The sequence below is a fragment of the Cajanus cajan genome, chromosome 3, assembly GCF_000230855.2.
Source record: "Cajanus cajan strain Asha chromosome 3, NIPB_CcT2T_4, whole genome shotgun sequence".
Taxonomy (NCBI): domain Eukaryota; kingdom Viridiplantae; phylum Streptophyta; class Magnoliopsida; order Fabales; family Fabaceae; genus Cajanus; species Cajanus cajan.
In genome coordinates this window covers 10885681-10904070 of record NC_138519.1, presented here as the reverse complement: position 1 = coordinate 10904070, position 18390 = coordinate 10885681, and the positions used below count along the sequence as shown (strand labels likewise).

Genomic DNA, 18390 nt, shown 5'->3' with positions numbered 1-18390 from the left:
TATATATATATATATATATATTACATGTTTTTTTTAAATGATATTTTGTTTGAATTAGACATTAAATGTGAGTATTTTTTCTGTTTGAAGATTCAAATATTAGTTCACCATGTTGTAGAGAACTAATTCCCACTAGTGCAAAAAAGGGTATTTACGTCACCCAATTTACGTCGCAAACCACAAACACCGACGTTGTAAAAACGCGGTGGCAGTTTCGTAAATAAGTGGAGACTAATTTACGTCGGACCTCTCTTAGACCGACGTAAATTAGGTAATTTACGTCGGGTACCTCCAATCCGACGTTAATTTACGTCGGGTACCACTATTCCGACGTAAATTTACGTCGGTTCCCTGTAGTCCGACGTAAATTTACGTCGGTCCCAACCAAATCCGACGTAAATTTACGTCGGAGTTCAACAAGGGCGACGTAAATTTACGTCGGCGACGCCTTATCCGACGTAATAGTTCTCCTATATTGCCCCCAAAGTCCCATTTTCATTCCCGCGCTCACAGTTTATACGAAATCCTCTGAATTACTTGAGTCTCCCTCTGCGTTTACGGCTACATTCAACGTATCCAAGTTTGTAAGTGTCAGCACGTTGGTCGTTTGAGGTTAGTTTGTTGTCCCCGTAATTTATTTGTTTTTTTTTTTGCTATTTGTTCCTCTGGAACGGGCCGTTCTGCAAGGAGAACGGGCCGTTCTGCAAGGAGAACGGGCCGTTCTCCTTGCAGAACGGGCCGTTCTCCTTGCAGAACGGGCCGTTCTCCTTGCAGAACGGGCCGTTCTCCTTGCAGAACGGGCCGTTCTGCAAGCAGTACGGGTCGTACCGCATGGAGAACGGCCCGTTCTGCTGGAATTTTTTTTGTTGTAATTTGATGATCTGGAACGTCCCGTTCTAGTTTCAGTACGGCCGTTCCAGATGCATTAAAGAAGAGACTTTTTTAGGCATTGACCTTTAGTTTACCATCGATTTTTTAGGGTTGTAGTTTAGGTTAAAAAAATTATGAATAACTGAGTCAATAGTTAATTTGTGTTAATATATAGATAATGAATCGAAGTTGGATGAATGCAAGTCGCATTAGTCAAGAGTACAGAAATGGAGTTGAAGAGTTCTTACAATTTGCAAGAGAAAATGGGAAACCCATCAAAGGGGCATATTATTGTCCATGTGTTCGATGTTTGAATCAGATACGTCAAGAAGTTGGAGAAATACGTGATCACCTGTTTATATATGGTATTGTGAAGAGTTATACAGTATGGACATGGCACGGAGAAATATTAGACATTCCAACAATGTCAACAACTGAAAATTTTGAAGGGATGAACGATAACTTAGAAGAGATGATACGTGATGTTGGTGAAGAAAATTTTGAAAGAGCACATGTGTATGATACCTTAAAGTCTGATTTTGAGCAACCATTATACCCAGGATGCAGTATGTTTACAAGATTATCAGCAACTTTAAAATTGTTTAGTTTAAAAGCAAGAAATGGTTGGACTGATAAAAGTTTCACAGAATTGTTGGAGTTATTGAAGGAGATGCTTCCAGAAGATAACACGTTACCTAATCGCAACTATGAGGCAAAAAAGATACTATGTCCAATGGGTTTGGAGTATAAGAAGATACACGCGTGCCCTAATGATTGCATATTATATACAAATGATTTTGCTACACTGAAAGTGTGTCCCACATGTGGATTGTCGCGGTTCAAAAAGAAAACTGATGGAAGTAATGGTGAGGAAGAAATAGAGGGTCCCCCTGCTAAGGTCTTATGGTATTTGCCAATAATACCTAGGTTTAAAAGATTGTTTGCCATTAAAGAAGATGCAAAAAACCTCACATGGCATGAAAATGGTAGAAAATGTGACAACTTTCTTCGACATCCAGCTGATTCTCCGCAATGGAAGAGGATTGATGAAACATTTCCAGAATTTGGTGCAGAGTCAAGAAACTTGAGAATTGGTTTAGCTACAGATGACATGAATCCTTATGGGAACTTAAGTAGTAAACACAGTTCATGGCCAGTTTTGTTGGTCATTTATAATTTGCCTCCTTGGCTATGCATGAAGAGAAAATATATTATGTTGTCTATGATGATATCAGGTCCCCGACAACCAGGAAATGACATAGATGTGTATCTTAGTCCATTGATTGATGACTTGAAAATGTTATGGGACACAGGAGTGGAGGTGTTTGATGCATATCGTGAAGAAAAATTTACCATGCGTGCAATGTTATTTTGCACAATAAATGATTTTCCAGCATATGGTAACCTGAGTGGGTATAGTGTGAAGGGTCATTATGCATGTCCTATATGTGAAGAAAACACAAGTTATACCCAATTGAAACATGGGCAAAAGACTGCGTACACTAGGCATCGTAAGTTTCTTGTTCGTAGTCATCCATACCGTAGATTGAAGAAAGCATTCAATGGAAGTCAAGAGGATGAAATTGCCTCGACACCGCGCAATGGTGAAGAAGTATATCAACGGGTGAAGAACATTAACATTGTGTTCGGAAAGACGCAAAAGAAGTCAACTGAGAGAAATATCTGGAAGAAACGATCAATATTCTTTAATCTTCCTTACTGGTGCAAGTTAGATGTTAGACACTGCATAGATGTGATGCATGTGGAGAAAAATGTTTGTGATAGTGTAATTGGGACATTGCTAAACATCAAAGGAAAGACTAAAGATGGAGTGAAAGCACGACAAGATTTGGTGGACATGGGTATACGTTATGAGTTGCATCCTCAGTCTATTGGAAGACGCACTTACTTGCCTCCAGCTTGTCATACTCTATCAAAGAAAGAAAAAAAAAGCTTTTGTGAGTGCTTAAGCAGTGTGAAAGTTCCACAAGGGTACTCCTCAAATGTTAAGAGTCTGGTGTCTATGCAAGATTTGAAGTTAATTGGTTTAAAGTCTCACGATTGTCATGTGTTAATGCAACAACTTTTGCCTGTGGCTATTCGTAACATTTTACCATCTTCTGTTAGAGTTGCTATTACTCGATTGTGTTTATTCTTCAATGCCATTTGCAACAAAGTAATTGACCCTATAAAGTTAGATGAGTTAGAAAATGAAGCAATCACAATCTTGTGTCAATTGGAAATGTATTTTCCACCTTCATTTTTTGATATCATGGTGCATTTGATAGTTCATTTGGTTAGGGAGATTCGATTGTGTGGCCCGGTTTATCTTAGATGGATGTACCCTGTTGAGAGATATATGAAGATCTTAAAAGGATATGTCAAGAATCAATACCGCCCAGAAGCCTCTATTGTGGAGAGGTACATTGCAGAAGAAGCCATTGAGTTTTGTTCTGGGTACATGTCGAAATCAGAACCAATAGGAATTCCCAAGACTCGACATGATGGGAAACAATTTGGTAAGGGTAGTCGAAGTTTAAAGATTAGAACTGTGAGTCGAACAGAAGTTGACCAAGCACATTTGTACATATTGAACAACACTGATGAAGTAATTCCTTACATATCAGAACACATAGATGAAATCAAGATAGCACACCCTCGGATGACTGAGAAATGGGTATTGAATGAACATAACAAGAGTTTTTTAGCTTGGTTTAAGAAAAAGGTTTATGGTGAGGTTAATGCTTCTGATACACTTTTGAGACTCGCGCGTGGGCCTAACAATGATGTCATTACATTTGGTGGGTATGACATTAACAAATATTGTTTCTATACAAAAACAGAAGATGACAAAAGTAGAGTACAAAATAGTGGGGTTACAATTCAGGCTGAGGCTGTGCACTTTGCTAGTTCAAAAGATAAAAATCCCATTACAGCATCCATGAGTTATTTCGGAGTCATAGAAGACATATGGGAAATTGATTATGTTACGTTTAGAGTGCCTGTGTTCAAGTGTAAATGGGTTGATGGCAATACAGGTGTGCGGACAGATGATTTAGGGTTTACTTTGGTTGATTTGAATAAGGTCGGCTATAAGGATGAACCTTTTATTATGGCATATCAAGCAAGACAAATTTTTTATGTAAATGATCCATGTAATGAGAAATGGTCAGTGGTCCTCGAAGGAAGAACCATGCATGGAACTCACGAAGATGAGTCTCTAGATATGCATGAGACACCGTCTTTTTCAAGCAGATCATTTGGTCCTATTGCGGACAATGAAGTGGACGAAATACATGCTATTCGAAGTGATCATGCTGAAGGAATATGGGAAAACATTCCAACCTAATAGGTTTCTGTTTATGTATTATTTGTTTTTTTATTAGTTATTTTGTTGCTATATTGTTATTATCTTTTTTACTTTATTTGTCTATTCAATTAATTCATTGTTTTAATAATGACAGTTTAATTTTTTCAGGATTATGGAGGATTCTGGGTCTGGCAGTGGAAGGAGGGAAGGTAGATCTGTCACTCGATTGTCTGGGTTGACAGCTGGGCGCATTGCCAAGGAGAGGACATCGGTTGAGGTGGATCCTCGTTCTGGCAAGGCATCAGGCCCAAATGCTGCCAAGTTTAAGAGCTATTTGGGAGTCCTAGCTCGACGACATGTTTCTATTATCATTCCATCATGGGATGACGTTCAGGAGGTTGACAAGAACCTCATGTGGCAGGATATTCAGGTATATACTTTCACATCCTTTCAATATTATATAACTTAAATACATTATTTATTATTTGTTGTTATTTTCATAGCAAAATTTTGACATTCCCAACACTGAGGGCATGAGGAGGAAGATGTTATCTGCCCTTGCCAGCAGGTGGAGAGACTTCAAGACTTTCTTGACACGGGAGTATGTATTTGGAGAGCGCCAAAATGAGACTCCCTGTCTAAAGTACCAGATCACTGATGAGGAGTGGATGCAATTTTGTGCCACTCGATTGGACCCTTCGTGGCAGGTTAGTTATCGATAACTTTTACATTGACACAAATACTTAAGGTATATTTTAATTTATCTCATTTTTTTTTGTATTATTGCAGGCTAAAAGAATAGCTGCCCAAGAACGACAAGCCAAGAATGATGCACCCCATCTATTGTCAAGAGGGGGATATGAAAGAAAAAAAAAGCAAATGAAGAAGGCTAGGGCACAGGCAGCAGGGGTTGAGGATGCTGACCGTGTGGAGTCACCTCCCCGCCATGAGATGTGGATAGCAGCCCGGACAAAACCAGATGGGCAAATGACTTCTGAGTCTGCAAGGGTCGTTGCTAATAAAATAGTAAGTAAAAATATACAAATTAAGACTCTTCATTTCAACTCATTTAATTCATAAGATTTTTTAATCTTCCTTATTGTTGCAGGAGGATTTAGTTGAGCAGAGCACCCAAGGCTCATTTGTTTCCGATGGTCGGAATGATATCCTCACAACGGCCATAGGAAAGCCAGAGCACGGAGGTCGTGTGCGTGGTGTTGGTGGTTCTTGGAGCCACCGAGATTTCTTTGGTGGCCGATCATCGAGGAGCACTGTCGACTCTTGCAGTCAAGAGGTTATACAGAAATTGGAGCAGAGATTGGAGATGCAGTTTGAAGAGAAACTGAAGAATATTGAAAAACAGTTTGAAGAGAAGTTTGAACTTTTGGCTCGTTCTCAGCAACAGACTGCAGTTGCTCATGATGGTGTTCGAGTCAGCACTAAAGGGAGTTGTGCTGCTCCAAATTTCTCAGGGGAACATGCTCACACTGATGTACCAAACCAGTGCGAGTTATATGTTGAGGATGACCCCCCACGGTTAGTGGCTATTGGCCGAGTATTTGAGGGTGGCTCAACCATCCATGGTGTCCCTCTACAGCCAGACTGGACACGGGTTGTGGTTGACCAAGTTCAAGATGCTGCTGCTCTAGTGCCTTTGCCCAATACAGAGGTTCAACTAGTGGGGCAGGCAACCGGCACATTCTTAGCTTGGCCAAAATGTTTGGTCATGCCGCTTTCAGCACGGGCAAAGGTAATTATATTATTGCTCCTTTAGATTCTTATAATTCTATTATTGTTTAACTAATTTTCATTATTTCTTTAGGATTTTATCGATCGTGGTAAGGAGGTCATGAGAGAACCTCATGTTCATGATGCTAATATCGCAGAAGCTGAGGATGATCCCATATCTAAGCTTCTAATCAAATTACCACGATTAAAGAAGCAACCAATTCAATTGCAGTGGGACATTAGAGTTTTTGGAGTTGATAGCTCTGATGTTCCACTATACATATCTCTGCCTGATGCATTAGAGATTGTTGGGGGAACCTCCATGTTAAATATATCTATCATACAGTTGTGGGCCATGTAAGTCATATTTTCTTTTATGAGTCTAAATTTACAATAATTACATTTAACTTATAATAATTATTTGTGTTAGGTACATGGACAAATTGAGTGTGGAGCAAGCACAAGCAGAAGTATATGGATTTATTGAGCCTCAATCCATCCAAAAATCAGGAAACACTCAGGTCCAGATCCAACAATATATGCAAACATGGATGAGTGACTCAAGAAGACATATATACATGGCTCCATACATTGACGGGTTAGTTTTTTAATTGATTTTTTAATCATGGTAATTTTTTAACTGATTTGTTTGTCATACAATGTAGGTCTCATTGGCAGTTAATGGTAATCATTCCTAAGGAATATACCGTGGTGTGGTTTTGTTCACTTCATCGAAAACCAAGCCAGGAAATTAAAAGCCAATTACATGGGTAACTAAATTTTTTCATTATGTTTTAACACTGTAATTATATATATTGGCTAACATTTATTTTTATTTCAATTAATTAGAATCGTGTCTGGAGCTAATATATTAAGTGGAAGAGCCAGATCATCAAAGTCATTGCATTTCATATACCCTAAGGTTAGCAAATTAATTCATACAGTCAATAATATTTAAATTTATTGACTTTGGAATTAATAGTTATTTGTTTCTCATTTTAGTGTAATAAGCAACAAGACTCGTTTGAATGTGGCTATTACATCATGTATTGGATGAAAGCCATAGTTTCTGCGGGTATTATTGATTCTTGGGCGCAGGTAATTCATATCAAAATTTATTTAACTATATTTACCTTTAGAATAATTAACATTGCATATTAATGACACTTAAATTACCCTTTCAGGTCTTTCAAGATCCATCTCCATTGCCCGAAGATGAGATGCTCAAGATAAGAGAACAATGGGCAACTTTTTTTCTAAGTTTAGTTAGTTAGATATTATGTTTATAGTTTGATAGTTAGTTATTTAGATAGCATTGACAAACATGTTTTATAGCTTTTTTAGGATAATAGGATTTACATTGTCATAATTTATGTTTTTTAAGATTTATATATTATTTTCTTTTTGTCATTCAATTTTGAAATACAATTTGAATTTCTATTCTGGACTGCCTGGTTTAGATTTGGTATTCTGGATTATATTTATATGCAGGTGTTGGGTATATCAATTTACAAACGTTTTTAAAAAAAAAACTGCCACAATTTACGTCGGACATGGCGTTGTCCGACGTAAATTTACGTCGGGCCTGGCAAAGACCGACGTAAATTTACGTCGGACAAGGCCATGTCCGACGTAAATTTGTGGCACGATTTTGACCCTTTTTACGTCGGTCTGAAAAGTTGCCCGACGTAAATTTACGTCGTCTTCCAGTGGCGACGTAAATTTACGACTCCCGTATTAACGTCGGACCCTTTTCCGACGTAAAATGGTCAAAATACACGACGTAAAACACCCTTTGTGTACTAGTGTCCTTTTATCAGACGTAACCCTTATTTATTGAGTAAAGAATGAAGTTTTTATCAACAAAACTTGACACAATTATTTATATATTTTTATTATTTACCAGAATTACAATGACAAATAATAAAATTTAAACCTAATAGCATATATGCATACTAATCTAATAAAAATATTTTAAATACGTTGATGAGTGTTTATTTATAAATTATGTGTTTAAAATAGATTTTATTGAAGGACGTAAAATTTATTTTGAAGCTTTTTGTCTCTTAGAAGAAATTAATCTTATCACTCAACTATGAAACATGAGATGCACAAAAAAAAAATGTTAGAAGCCTGTTAAGTTGCAATTTAAAGGGGAAAAGAAATACCAATTAAATACTCAAAATAACATTATGACATAATTCCTTAAACAAAATTTGTTTACAAAATTAATCCATCAAAAAAAAAATTCCCTCTCATTTAGTCCTTTAAATTTTTTGTTATTAAATTAGTTCATTAATTTTTTCATCACTTTAATTCTAAAAAAAACTAAATAAAATTATACTCTTGCATTTTGCCTTTCATATAAACATAAAATTCAATTAGGTGTGAGATGACAAAGTATTCGATTATCATTCATTGAACTCTATCCATTATAGAAAATATGATCTATTTAGTTGCAACAAACTATATTAGGAAATCTACTTACGAATTGCTTACCTTTTTTTAAATTCTTGATATATCTTCTCTTAATTTTTTTGATATAGTGATCATTTATGATCAATTACATTTGAACACCCTTAAAAGCGAGCTGAGGGACAAAAACTATTATTATTATTATTATTATTATTATTATTATTATTATTATTATTATTATTATTTATTAAAGATGTCTTCTTTTCTCCATTCGTTGTTTTATAACTTATCTTTATTCAATCTGAAATTTATTAAAATAAATAAATTAAACGTGACACCTTTATGCGATTAATCAACATCAACAAATTGATGTAGGTACATTTCTAACTAAGTTGACTTTAAACCTTTATACCTAAATATCATTATAATACACGTTTCATCCACTTAAGCTTCGGTTTGCGGTTTAACTAGCTATTTCATCTATGTGCTAGTCCGTTACCTACTGCAAAAGTGCAACTATATATATATGGAAAATATAAATAAAAAGCATATATGTTTTAAAAATAAAAAATAAAAGAGAAAGCAGGTTCGGAACAGAAGAGAGACCGGAAGGTGACTGAGTTGTTACTTACCCAATGTTGGTTTAATCTTGGCTTTCAAACCAAACATGATGGGCAACCTCTATGACATGTCTCATAAATGACCCTAAACTCTGAAAGACATATCTCAACAATACTATATTGTGTGAACTAAGCAATTAGGATCCTCCCAAGAAGCTTCTGCTTCCTTAGCCTCTACCTGTATATGCATGCCATATACACACACAAAACACACACACATATATACATATTTATTGTTTAATCATACTTTTACTCCCATTAATTTTGGAACATGTGCTATTTCAATCTTTGAGGTTTTTTCTTTTTCAAATCAAGCTTGTCTATTTTTTAAAAAGGAAAAAAAAAAAAGTAAATGTATATATTGTGCAAGTATTATTATTTGGGTAAACCTCTAATCCATTAACAATTACACACTTATAGAAGAAAAAATATATATAAGATGGTAAAATGAGTGTGTTTCTCGTGACATAAGCTAAACTCAATTCATGTACTTAAGTTTTATATTAATTATTTCATTTAATTTCTTCAAAATCTAAAGTATGCAAGTTAATTTTAGTTTATAATTTTTTTTAATGTATTTTATCCTTTTTTTTTGTTTTCAATTCCTTATAAAAAAAATTACGCAAATATGAGCTTAGTCTTTCTACCAATTTTCTCTTATCTAAATCTCTCAATTTCTCGTTTTCTTTCTTAATCAAAATATTCATAAATTGTTTTTAATTTTCTTCTCATCAGAACACAAACAAAAATATTAAATTTGACATCCTATAAATTAATTGCTTCAATTTTTATTGATTTTATTGTTCTAATATTTTATATTTAAATTCTAAATCCAAAACCCCCTAAATATTTAAATAGAATATAATAATTTAGGAGTGTTAGATAAAACAAAAATTGACAGAGAAAAAATTTGCTTAAAAAACTTAAGAAACTAAAATTACAAACGATCCAAATTAACGGGAAGAAAAGTACAACCCAACCTATACTTTTCAATCCTTATATTTAGAGAAAGATCAGTATAATTATGAAACTCAATCATTGCAATTACCATTAATAATCCCAAGATTGAGATTATGTCATATTTAGTTAATTTGGCTCATTAACCACTGGTCGCTTTTCATACATTTTTCAGGGATACGATATCTTAATGCCGCTGAAACATAAATAATGATTTAAGAAGCGATTATTGTACGCTAAACAAGAGGCACTCTACTCTCTCTGTTAAACTTCTATAACACTTTATTAAGATAATCCAATTCTCAGAGAATTTCACACTCTTTAGTTGGAATATTATTAGATAGGGGTAAATAATAAAAACATGATGACATCTACCAGAAAGAAGAAACAAAAATACAAAATAACACCAACAACTATCAAAGTTAAAAATATTTTTTAATTGACAAAAACTTTTAACAGATTTTGACTTCAAATTTATTGACCAAATACTATAGAATTTTTATTGCACTTTGTTCCGGCCAAAGGGTGGACTAGGGTTTTTTCCTAGATCGTGCCTTAGAGCCAGAGCATTCAAAAGTGTAATCTGCTTTCTCAACTCTAGGGTTTTGGGTTTTATGGTGAGTTGTTCGTGGGCCTCTTGGACCCCGAAGATCAAGGGATTTTCCTAACAATTCTTATCACGTCAATGCGGGATTAGCGGGAACGAACTTAGTCGGGATCCGACCGACAGGGCCTATACCGAAAGTCCAGCGAGGTACATGCCGAGCGGTCCCCTTGTAGGCGAGAAGAATCGAGCTTGTCAGGTCAAGTCGGGCCATGACCGAATAGGCTCGTACTGAGCCCTCCTCCGGGTTGATGTCAAAAAGGAGATCGCGGTCGCCTTATTTCCGAGTCCCCCTAAGGCGAGAAGGTTTAGGGCCTGGAGGCCTAGTCGGATAATTGCCGAGTATAGGGACGTTAACACTCTATCACCATTAAGGAGATCAAGTCAGTCCATGACCGAGACGGTACACACTTAAACCTACTATCCTCTCTCCTTAGACAATCTCATAGATTTATTTTGCATATTAAAATTAGAAAAGACAAATACTAAAGAGTAAAAGCGTGCTTGTCACGTGAAAATATAAAAAAAAATATTAAAGTAAAATATTTGTATGTTTCACATACTTTTCTCTTGTTCTATATATATAACAACAAGATAAAAACAAATATCATACAAGATCATTACTAATGGCTAACGTAAAAACGTGTTTAAGTCCCAAAACGACGAGTCATGTTCTGTAACTAAACTAGATTATCATACTTGAATTGGTTAAGTTTCTAGATGAAAACTCACTTAGTGGGAGACACAGAAATGTTTTGAAGTCAGAACACAACCAATAACAAATCAGTGATTATCATCATAACAAATATGTGCCTAATTAAGGAGGTTCAAAACTTGTATCCCAAAATACACCGATTCCCATTACACACTACTTTATGTGACATGCAAGATATCATAAGATGATAAGCTTAGTTTAATTTGTTCTCTTCTGTCTTAATTTCCAAGAATGCCTCCATCACTCACCTAACCAAGTAAAACGACGTGGTAGCAATGCGCGTTTTGGTCTATATAAGTGTGGGTTGGCCCGTCGTTTATGAATGCAACACACAAGGACATAACGTTGTACAACAAACTAAGACAGGGCCTAAGGGAAAGGGTAGAGAGGAAATGGATTCTCATTGGGTTCGAATCATACTTCTCATTGCTTGCATTCTTCCAGCTTTGGTCGAATGCAGAGTGAGGCACTACAAATTTCATGTAAGTAAACCATTATTCTCATTGTGCCATGCATTTTTAATAATATCATATTCGTAAAGTTATGACTAATATAAATGTATATTTAATGGTGTACAAATTCTCTCGGTTCAGAATCTCCTTTTTTTTAATGAGTGGAAGCTTAAACAATAATAATATACATGCATAAATGCATGCAACTTGGGGTTTATTCACCCGATTTTATTAAAGCTATTTTCTATCAAGTTCTGATAAAGATGGGATACGATTTTGGCAGAGGCTAAGGTCATTTTTTTTTTGGTTGAACTTGGAATCATTTTGTGACAACTGCGAGAGCAGCTTGGGATATTTCCTTTTCATGTGAAATAGAGTGCAATTATGATTTTATTATTTGATTAATTATTTGGACAGTGATATCTCTTAATGCAAATTATTTAAGATGAGTTAACTCATATATCACCTGACAATATCATGAGTCCTTGACACAGACAAGTTATTTCGAATTTTGAAGTAGAGAACTCATTAGTAAAATAAATGGTAGTATCAACGACAAATAATTAACATCAGTTATATAAATCAATTTTATAGGGATATTATTTATCATAATATTCTTTTAATAATTTTCTCTAAAATCATAGCAACAACAGTCCAACTAATTAATTGGAAGACAATAAATTATTCCCTAAAATTAGTTCATAAAGATATAAAATTGCGAACTTATTTTCTGAACATTTAATGTGACATAAGCTCTTAACTTTTTCTTGGTATGTACAGGCATCTTGTAATGATGATAATTATTTTCGAAGCTTTAATTTTCACCTAAACATAATACTTTGTGGGTGCAAACATTTTTGTCACAAAGTAGAGCATAATGAGTAGATTTAGAAATGTAGTGACATGGAAGGTAGACTTCCAAATCAGCACCTAAAGATGGTTAATCGGTCAATTCTCTCCAACCACATGCACACTCTATCTTGGTTTCTTCATATTAAGACCCAATTTTGGTAATGATGTGTTTAGGTGGTGGCCAAAAAAACTACTAGATTGTGTTCAAGCAAATCTATTGTCACCATTAATGGGAAGTTCCCAGGACCCACTCTTTACGCCAGGGAAGATGATACAGTGCTGGTTAAAGTCATCAACCAAGTCAACCACAACGTTACCATCCATTGGTGAGACATCATATGTTTCATGTTACAGAAAGTATTACACAAAAATTAAGTAATATATGGACCTTATTGTAAGCAATATTTTCCTCTAATCAACACAATCTTCAAATTCAATGCTAATCGGAGTGATTATTCCATCTTGGTAGGCATGGTGTGAGGCAATTGAGAACTGGTTGGGCTGATGGGCCTGCATATGTCACACAGTGCCCAATTCAACCAGGGCAAACCTATGTGTACAATTTCACCCTTACAGGACAAAGAGGAACACTTCTTTGGCATGCACATGTTAATTGGCTTAGGTCAACTCTCCATGGTGCCTTAGTTATCTTGCCAAAGAGAGGTGTGCCGTATCCTTTCCCAAAGCCAGATGATGAATTGGTTGTTGTATTAGGTGAGCCAAAACAATACCTTTTTTTTCAAATTTTCCTATTCACCAAGTTAATTGGTCTTAAGGAAATTCAAATTAATATTCAATGCGGTGTGATAAATTGTAGGAGAATGGTGGAAATCTGATACCGAAGCTGTTATCAATGAAGCACTTAAATCAGGATTGGCACCAAATGTCTCAGATGCTCATACCATTAATGGCCTTCCAGGGACAGTGACCAATTGCTCTACACAAGGTATTTTCTATTGTTCATCCATCCTCTAAAATTAAATATTTTCATAGTTTAATTACCATTTTGTAATTATAATTTCATAAACTTTAATTTTTAGTTTATATAGTTAAAAACATTTCATTTTAGACATAAAATATACCATTTTTTTAATCATTGTCATCTATTATTATAATGACTAAATGGTAATATTTATGAAACTATAAAGATTAAAAGAAAGTAAAAAATTATATGTATAAAGATTAAAATAAGTTATTTTTAATTATAGAAACTAGAAAGTAAAGTTCATATATAAGGATGAAAAAGGTAATTAAACTTATTTTGATTGTGTTCAAACTAAGCTTATTTATTTGTTTTCCTTTTGGGGGGAACATGTGTAGATGTTTACAACTTGCCTGTAGAGAGTGGAAAGACCTACCTGGTGAGAATTATCAATGCTGCACTCAATGAAGAGCTCTTCTTCAAAATTGCTGGCCACAAACTCACAGTGGTGGAAGTTGATGCCACATATGTAAAGCCTTTCAAGATTGAAACAATTGTGATAGCCCCTGGCCAAACCACCAATGTGCTTCTAACTGCTGACCAAAAATCTGGCAAGTACTTAGTAGCAGCTTCTCCCTTTATGGATGCTCCTGTTGCTGTGGACAACTTGACTGCCACAGCAACATTGCACTACACAGGCACTCTTGCCACCACCCCCACAATTCTCACAACCCCACCTCAAAAAAATGCAACACAAGTTGCTAACAACTTCATCAACTCTCTCAAAGGCCTTAACTCCAAGAAGTACCCTGTCAATGTGCCATTAACAGTTGATCATTCACTTTTCTTCACTGTTGGGTTGGGGATCAACCCTTGTCCTTCTTGCAAAGCTGGGAATGGGAGCAGGGTGGTGGCTGCTGTCAACAATGTGACATTTGTTATGCCAACCATTGCCTTGCTTCAGGCACATTATTTCAACATTGGTGGGGTTTTCACCACTGATTTCCCTGCTAAACCACCCCATGTGTTCAACTACTCTGGGACTGGACCAGCAAATTTGAACACCACCAGTGGCACAAAACTTTACAGGCTTCCATTCAATGCCACTGTTCAAGTTGTTCTACAAGATACTGGAATCATTGCACCTGAGAACCACCCTGTTCATCTTCATGGCTTCAATTTCTTTATTGTTGGAAGAGGAGTAGGCAATTACAATCCCAATACTGATCCAAAGAACTTTAACCTTGCTGATCCTGTTGAAAGAAACACAGTTGGAGTACCAGCTGGAGGGTGGACTGCTATTAGATTCAGAGCAGATAATCCAGGTAAAAAATTCTTCATCTCATACACAACCTTAATTATTACCTCTTAAAATGATTTGTTCGAATAAATTTTTATATAAACACTTACACGAAAAGAAAAGAAAGATAAAATGAAATTAACTTTTTTACATAAACTGTATAAACTATTAAAATAATTGGAGAAGCTAATTTGAAAAATTTTCTATAAATTAAATTGTTGAAAAATTAATCACATATTTTTTTATCTATTTGCTTTTCTTATAAGTTTTTTTTAGAAATAAACTTAAAATTGACTGGAAAAACATGATACCAATTACATTGACCTACTCTGTAGGCAGTGTTAATCACATTTACAATCAATTTGTTTGCAACATTACACTTACCTCTCCATTTAATGTATTATTTTTACACTTTGTTGACTAAAAAACTTATGCGAATGTAATCAATCTTTTAATAATGGACCATTTACACATAGTACCCTTAAAAATGACAAAAGTGCGAAAGGTTGGTGTAATTTTCTAAACAAGTAAAAATAAGTGTAATTACTACTAAAGTCAAAGAAAGTCCATATAATTACTCCTAGAACTTAGTACTTAGATATCAATTGAAATCATTTGTAATAGAACTTTTAAAGTAATAAGCTTACAGTCAACAAATTTACCCATCTTTTTATACTTGGTGAATTTTTTTAATGGGTGTACCAAACTTATCCTAGTATAAAATCTTTGATGGATCTAAAAGATTACTCATCAATTTCTTCACAAATATCTTATAATTCCTTGTGTTTGATAGGAGTTTGGTTCATGCACTGCCACTTGGAGGTGCACACAACATGGGGGCTAAAGATGGCCTTTTTGGTGGATAATGGCAAAGGTCCTAAGCAATCAGTGATACCCCCACCAAATGATCTTCCCAAATGCTAATGTGTCAATCATCAATTAATTATGCAACTAATATACAGAGGGAAGACCTTCCAATGCGGAAACAAAAGAAGCTTTGGAGGAATACAGAGAAGCCAGGCAAAAGAAGAGTGAGTGGAAAGAAAGGGTTATTTAATAAGAGAGTACCCCCAATGTTTTTTCTTTGAGCAAAGTAGGAGGATTTGTTCAAGCACGTTTAATAAAATGGAGCGAGCATTTTGGTTTTCCTCTTGCAAATTCTATTTTTTAAGACTCTGTATGTACGAATTGGAGCCAACTAGTGTTCGCTCTTGTTTGTTTCATGAAATTCAAAAGGGTTATTTACTTCGTTAGATCATTGAACAATTCGGCTCACTTTAGCTTTTCATAAATGTTGGCACGAAGAAAAGATGACATTTTTACGAAAGCACAAAAAAAATAAGAGTTTATTTATTAAATAAACTTCTTCATAAATGTTTATAAAAGAAAAATATAAAAAAATAAAGTAATTTACTTTAAAGTTAAAAGTAGTTTATATATAAGTTATGACTAACTTCTCTAATAAAAACTATTTTTCACTTGTGAATAAGTTAATTTAGATTTATAGAAAAATTAATTATATTTTTTTATTTTCTTATACGTGCTGATAGCAAAGTTTATGAATAAGCTCAAGATCTCCTAGACAAGATTCTAATTACCATGGCATAAATTAACTTATAAAATATAGTTTTTAATTAATTTCAAGTTTAATTAAATAATAGTTAGTAATGTGGCTACATTAAATTTCAGAAGAAAAATCTTTACCCAATTAAGGCTCATTTGAAGTTTAATTAAGATCAACATATATAATATAAATATAAATTTTAATAACTAAAATATGTAAACTAGATACTTAATATTTGTACCATATATTTTTAATTGATTTTCTTCTAATATATTTATATTTATTAAAATATATATTAATTTATAGATTAATATATTAATATTATTATTAATTTATTAATGATATTATTAATTCTAAATACAAGAGAAATTTTGATTCTCACTTAATACACACATATATATATATATATATATATATATATATTATAGAAACTTATTGATTTAATGGTAAGTATATTTATTGGAGTTAAGAACTAGGAGTTTGAATTTCATTTTTAACATTTTTTTTAATTTTTATCCTATTTCACATGTCACTTGATCGTACACATCATTGAAAAATCTATATCACCGTATTAATAATATGTTGTTAATGTCACATCATTCATTAACAACATTTCAATAAAAATTGTCATTCATCGATGTTATGTTATCAAAGTATACCAACATAAAAAAAACGAAAAGAATAAATGAAGGAATAAAATAATGTTCTAAGCAAATAAGTAGAAAAGTTGAGGCAATGCAACTGTGAAAGATGCAAATGTTAACTAAGACAATCAGAAATTTACAAGTAATATGCGATAGTTGTACAAATAAGCAACATTGTAAAAGTGGTACACAAGTAATACTGACGTAGTGATGAAACTTTGACAAGAAATGAATGATCCTCTTGGTGCCTTGATGAGTGAAAGATATGCCTTGGAGAGAGTAAAAATGTTTTCTCTCTCCACTCTGATTTTTTTTTTCTCATCCCTAACTAAGATCACAGGTCTCTTTTTTTATAGATTAAAATATATTTTAATTACTTATGTCATGATCCCTTATCTTTTGATTTTACCGTTGTAACTAATTAGCTACTTTATCTACCTTGTAATCATTTTTATCCTATTGATTGAGGCATCTTATTACTAATCTATCAAATATTGATTGAGTTAGAGAATTTAATTTTAATTTTTCTTTTTAATAAAATAGAATACAATTTTTTATTCATAGTTATTTCTTTTTATTTATTTATTATTAAATAATCTAATTAATGGTGATTTTTATATTATTATGATAAGAAATTAATAAAGATGTGAATTAATTTTATTTGATTGTCCAAAACATGGCACTGGATTGGTACAAGGAATATAATGTTGATTTTAAGTCAATTTTGTGCTTGGATGTTGGTGCTAAGCAAGCTTCAGGCTTGAATGTTGGTGTTAGGAAAGTTTTAGACTTGAATATTTGTGCCATAATGATTGAATGTTTGTATTGGATTGTTCAAATATTGTTGTTGGAACAACCAAATACGAGTACTAGAATGACTAGAGTGCTAGTATTGGATCGACCAAATGCTAGTGCTGGACAATTGAATACTGGTACTAGATCGATGAATGTTAATATTGGAATGACTAAAAGTTGGTGTTGGGTCGACAAATTGCTAGTGCTAGAACAATTGAAATGTTAGTCTTAGAATGGTTGAAATGCTAATGCTAAAATGACTAAAATGTTGGTGTTAGAATGGTTGATTGAAAGTTGATGTTGGAATGATTGATTGAATGTTGTTGTTGGATTGACAGATTATTGGTGCTAGAATAGTCGAAGTATTGGTTTTGGAATGGCCAAAATGTTGGTGTTGGAATGACCAAAACCTATGTGAGGTAGTATTGATATTGTACTTGTATTGTTATAGGAAAACATCAATTAAAGTTTTCCAAGAGTGGACATAAGTCTACCCAAGATGCATGTACCAACTCAAGGCTGCCCAATTAGGTTGTCTTGGAGGTAATGAATGAGCAAATTATTATCACAAGCATGTGTTTCCATTTTCCTACAATACATGGCCAATGACTCTTTAGACAATTGGTTTCCTTGTACTTATTT

The 18390-nt window shown here is 33.9% G+C and overlaps 3 protein-coding genes across 6 annotated transcripts; all 3 read left to right on the top strand.

Moving 5' to 3' along the window:
• The first annotated feature begins 716 nt into the window (after positions 1–716).
• LOC145955530 (uncharacterized) lies at positions 717–4479 on the top strand. The gene is made up of 2 exons (XM_083070372.1): positions 717–4222; positions 4349–4479. The coding sequence occupies exon 1, from the start codon at positions 1049–1051 to the stop codon at positions 4217–4219; it is 3171 nt and encodes a 1056-aa protein (XP_082926498.1). The 5' UTR covers positions 717–1048; the 3' UTR covers positions 4220–4222; positions 4349–4479.
• On the top strand, positions 4218–7716 carry LOC145955531 (uncharacterized). Of its 4 annotated transcripts, XR_014432168.1 has the most exons (8): positions 4218–4610; positions 4684–4887; positions 4970–5206; positions 5289–5930; positions 6003–6265; positions 6339–6678; positions 6758–6830; positions 6911–7716. XR_014432168.1 is itself a non-coding variant. In XM_083070373.1 (6 exons), exons 1-6 carry the CDS (start codon positions 4353–4355, stop codon positions 6517–6519), a joined length of 1785 nt encoding a protein of 594 aa, XP_082926499.1. In that variant the 5' UTR covers positions 4218–4352; the 3' UTR covers positions 6520–7716. The 4 variants fall into 4 exon arrangements, 1 of the variants encoding a protein (XP_082926499.1); XR_014432167.1 differs by having other exon boundaries at positions 6758–7716; XR_014432166.1 differs by having other exon boundaries at positions 6339–7006; positions 7093–7716.
• A 3763-nt stretch (positions 7717–11479) lies between these two features.
• LOC109814583 (laccase-4) lies at positions 11480–15998 on the top strand. Its single transcript, XM_020379041.3, has 6 exons — positions 11480–11701; positions 12698–12849; positions 12993–13237; positions 13341–13469; positions 13844–14770; positions 15539–15998. The coding sequence occupies exons 1-6, from the start codon at positions 11495–11497 to the stop codon at positions 15667–15669; spliced, it is 1791 nt and encodes a 596-aa protein (XP_020234630.2). The 5' UTR covers positions 11480–11494; the 3' UTR covers positions 15670–15998.
• Positions 15999–18390: the final 2392 nt, after the last annotated feature.

Coding starts and splice junctions, on each gene's coding strand:
- LOC145955530 (XM_083070372.1), top strand. CDS start 1,049: ATGAATCGAAGTTGGATGAATGCAAGTCGCATTAGTCAAGAGTACAGA.
- LOC145955531 (XM_083070373.1), top strand. CDS start 4,353: ATGGAGGATTCTGGGTCTGGCAGTGGAAGGAGGGAAGGTAGATCTGTC. Junction 4,888..4,969: donor GATTGGACCCTTCGTGGCAG/GTTAGTTATCGA, acceptor GTATTATTGCAG/GCTAAAAGAATAGCTGCCCA. Junction 5,207..5,288: donor GGGTCGTTGCTAATAAAATA/GTAAGTAAAAAT, acceptor TTATTGTTGCAG/GAGGATTTAGTTGAGCAGAG.
- LOC109814583 (XM_020379041.3), top strand. CDS start 11,495: ATGCGCGTTTTGGTCTATATAAGTGTGGGTTGGCCCGTCGTTTATGAA. Junction 12,850..12,992: donor CACAACGTTACCATCCATTG/GTGAGACATCAT, acceptor CCATCTTGGTAG/GCATGGTGTGAGGCAATTGA. Junction 13,470..13,843: donor GACCAATTGCTCTACACAAG/GTATTTTCTATT, acceptor GAACATGTGTAG/ATGTTTACAACTTGCCTGTA.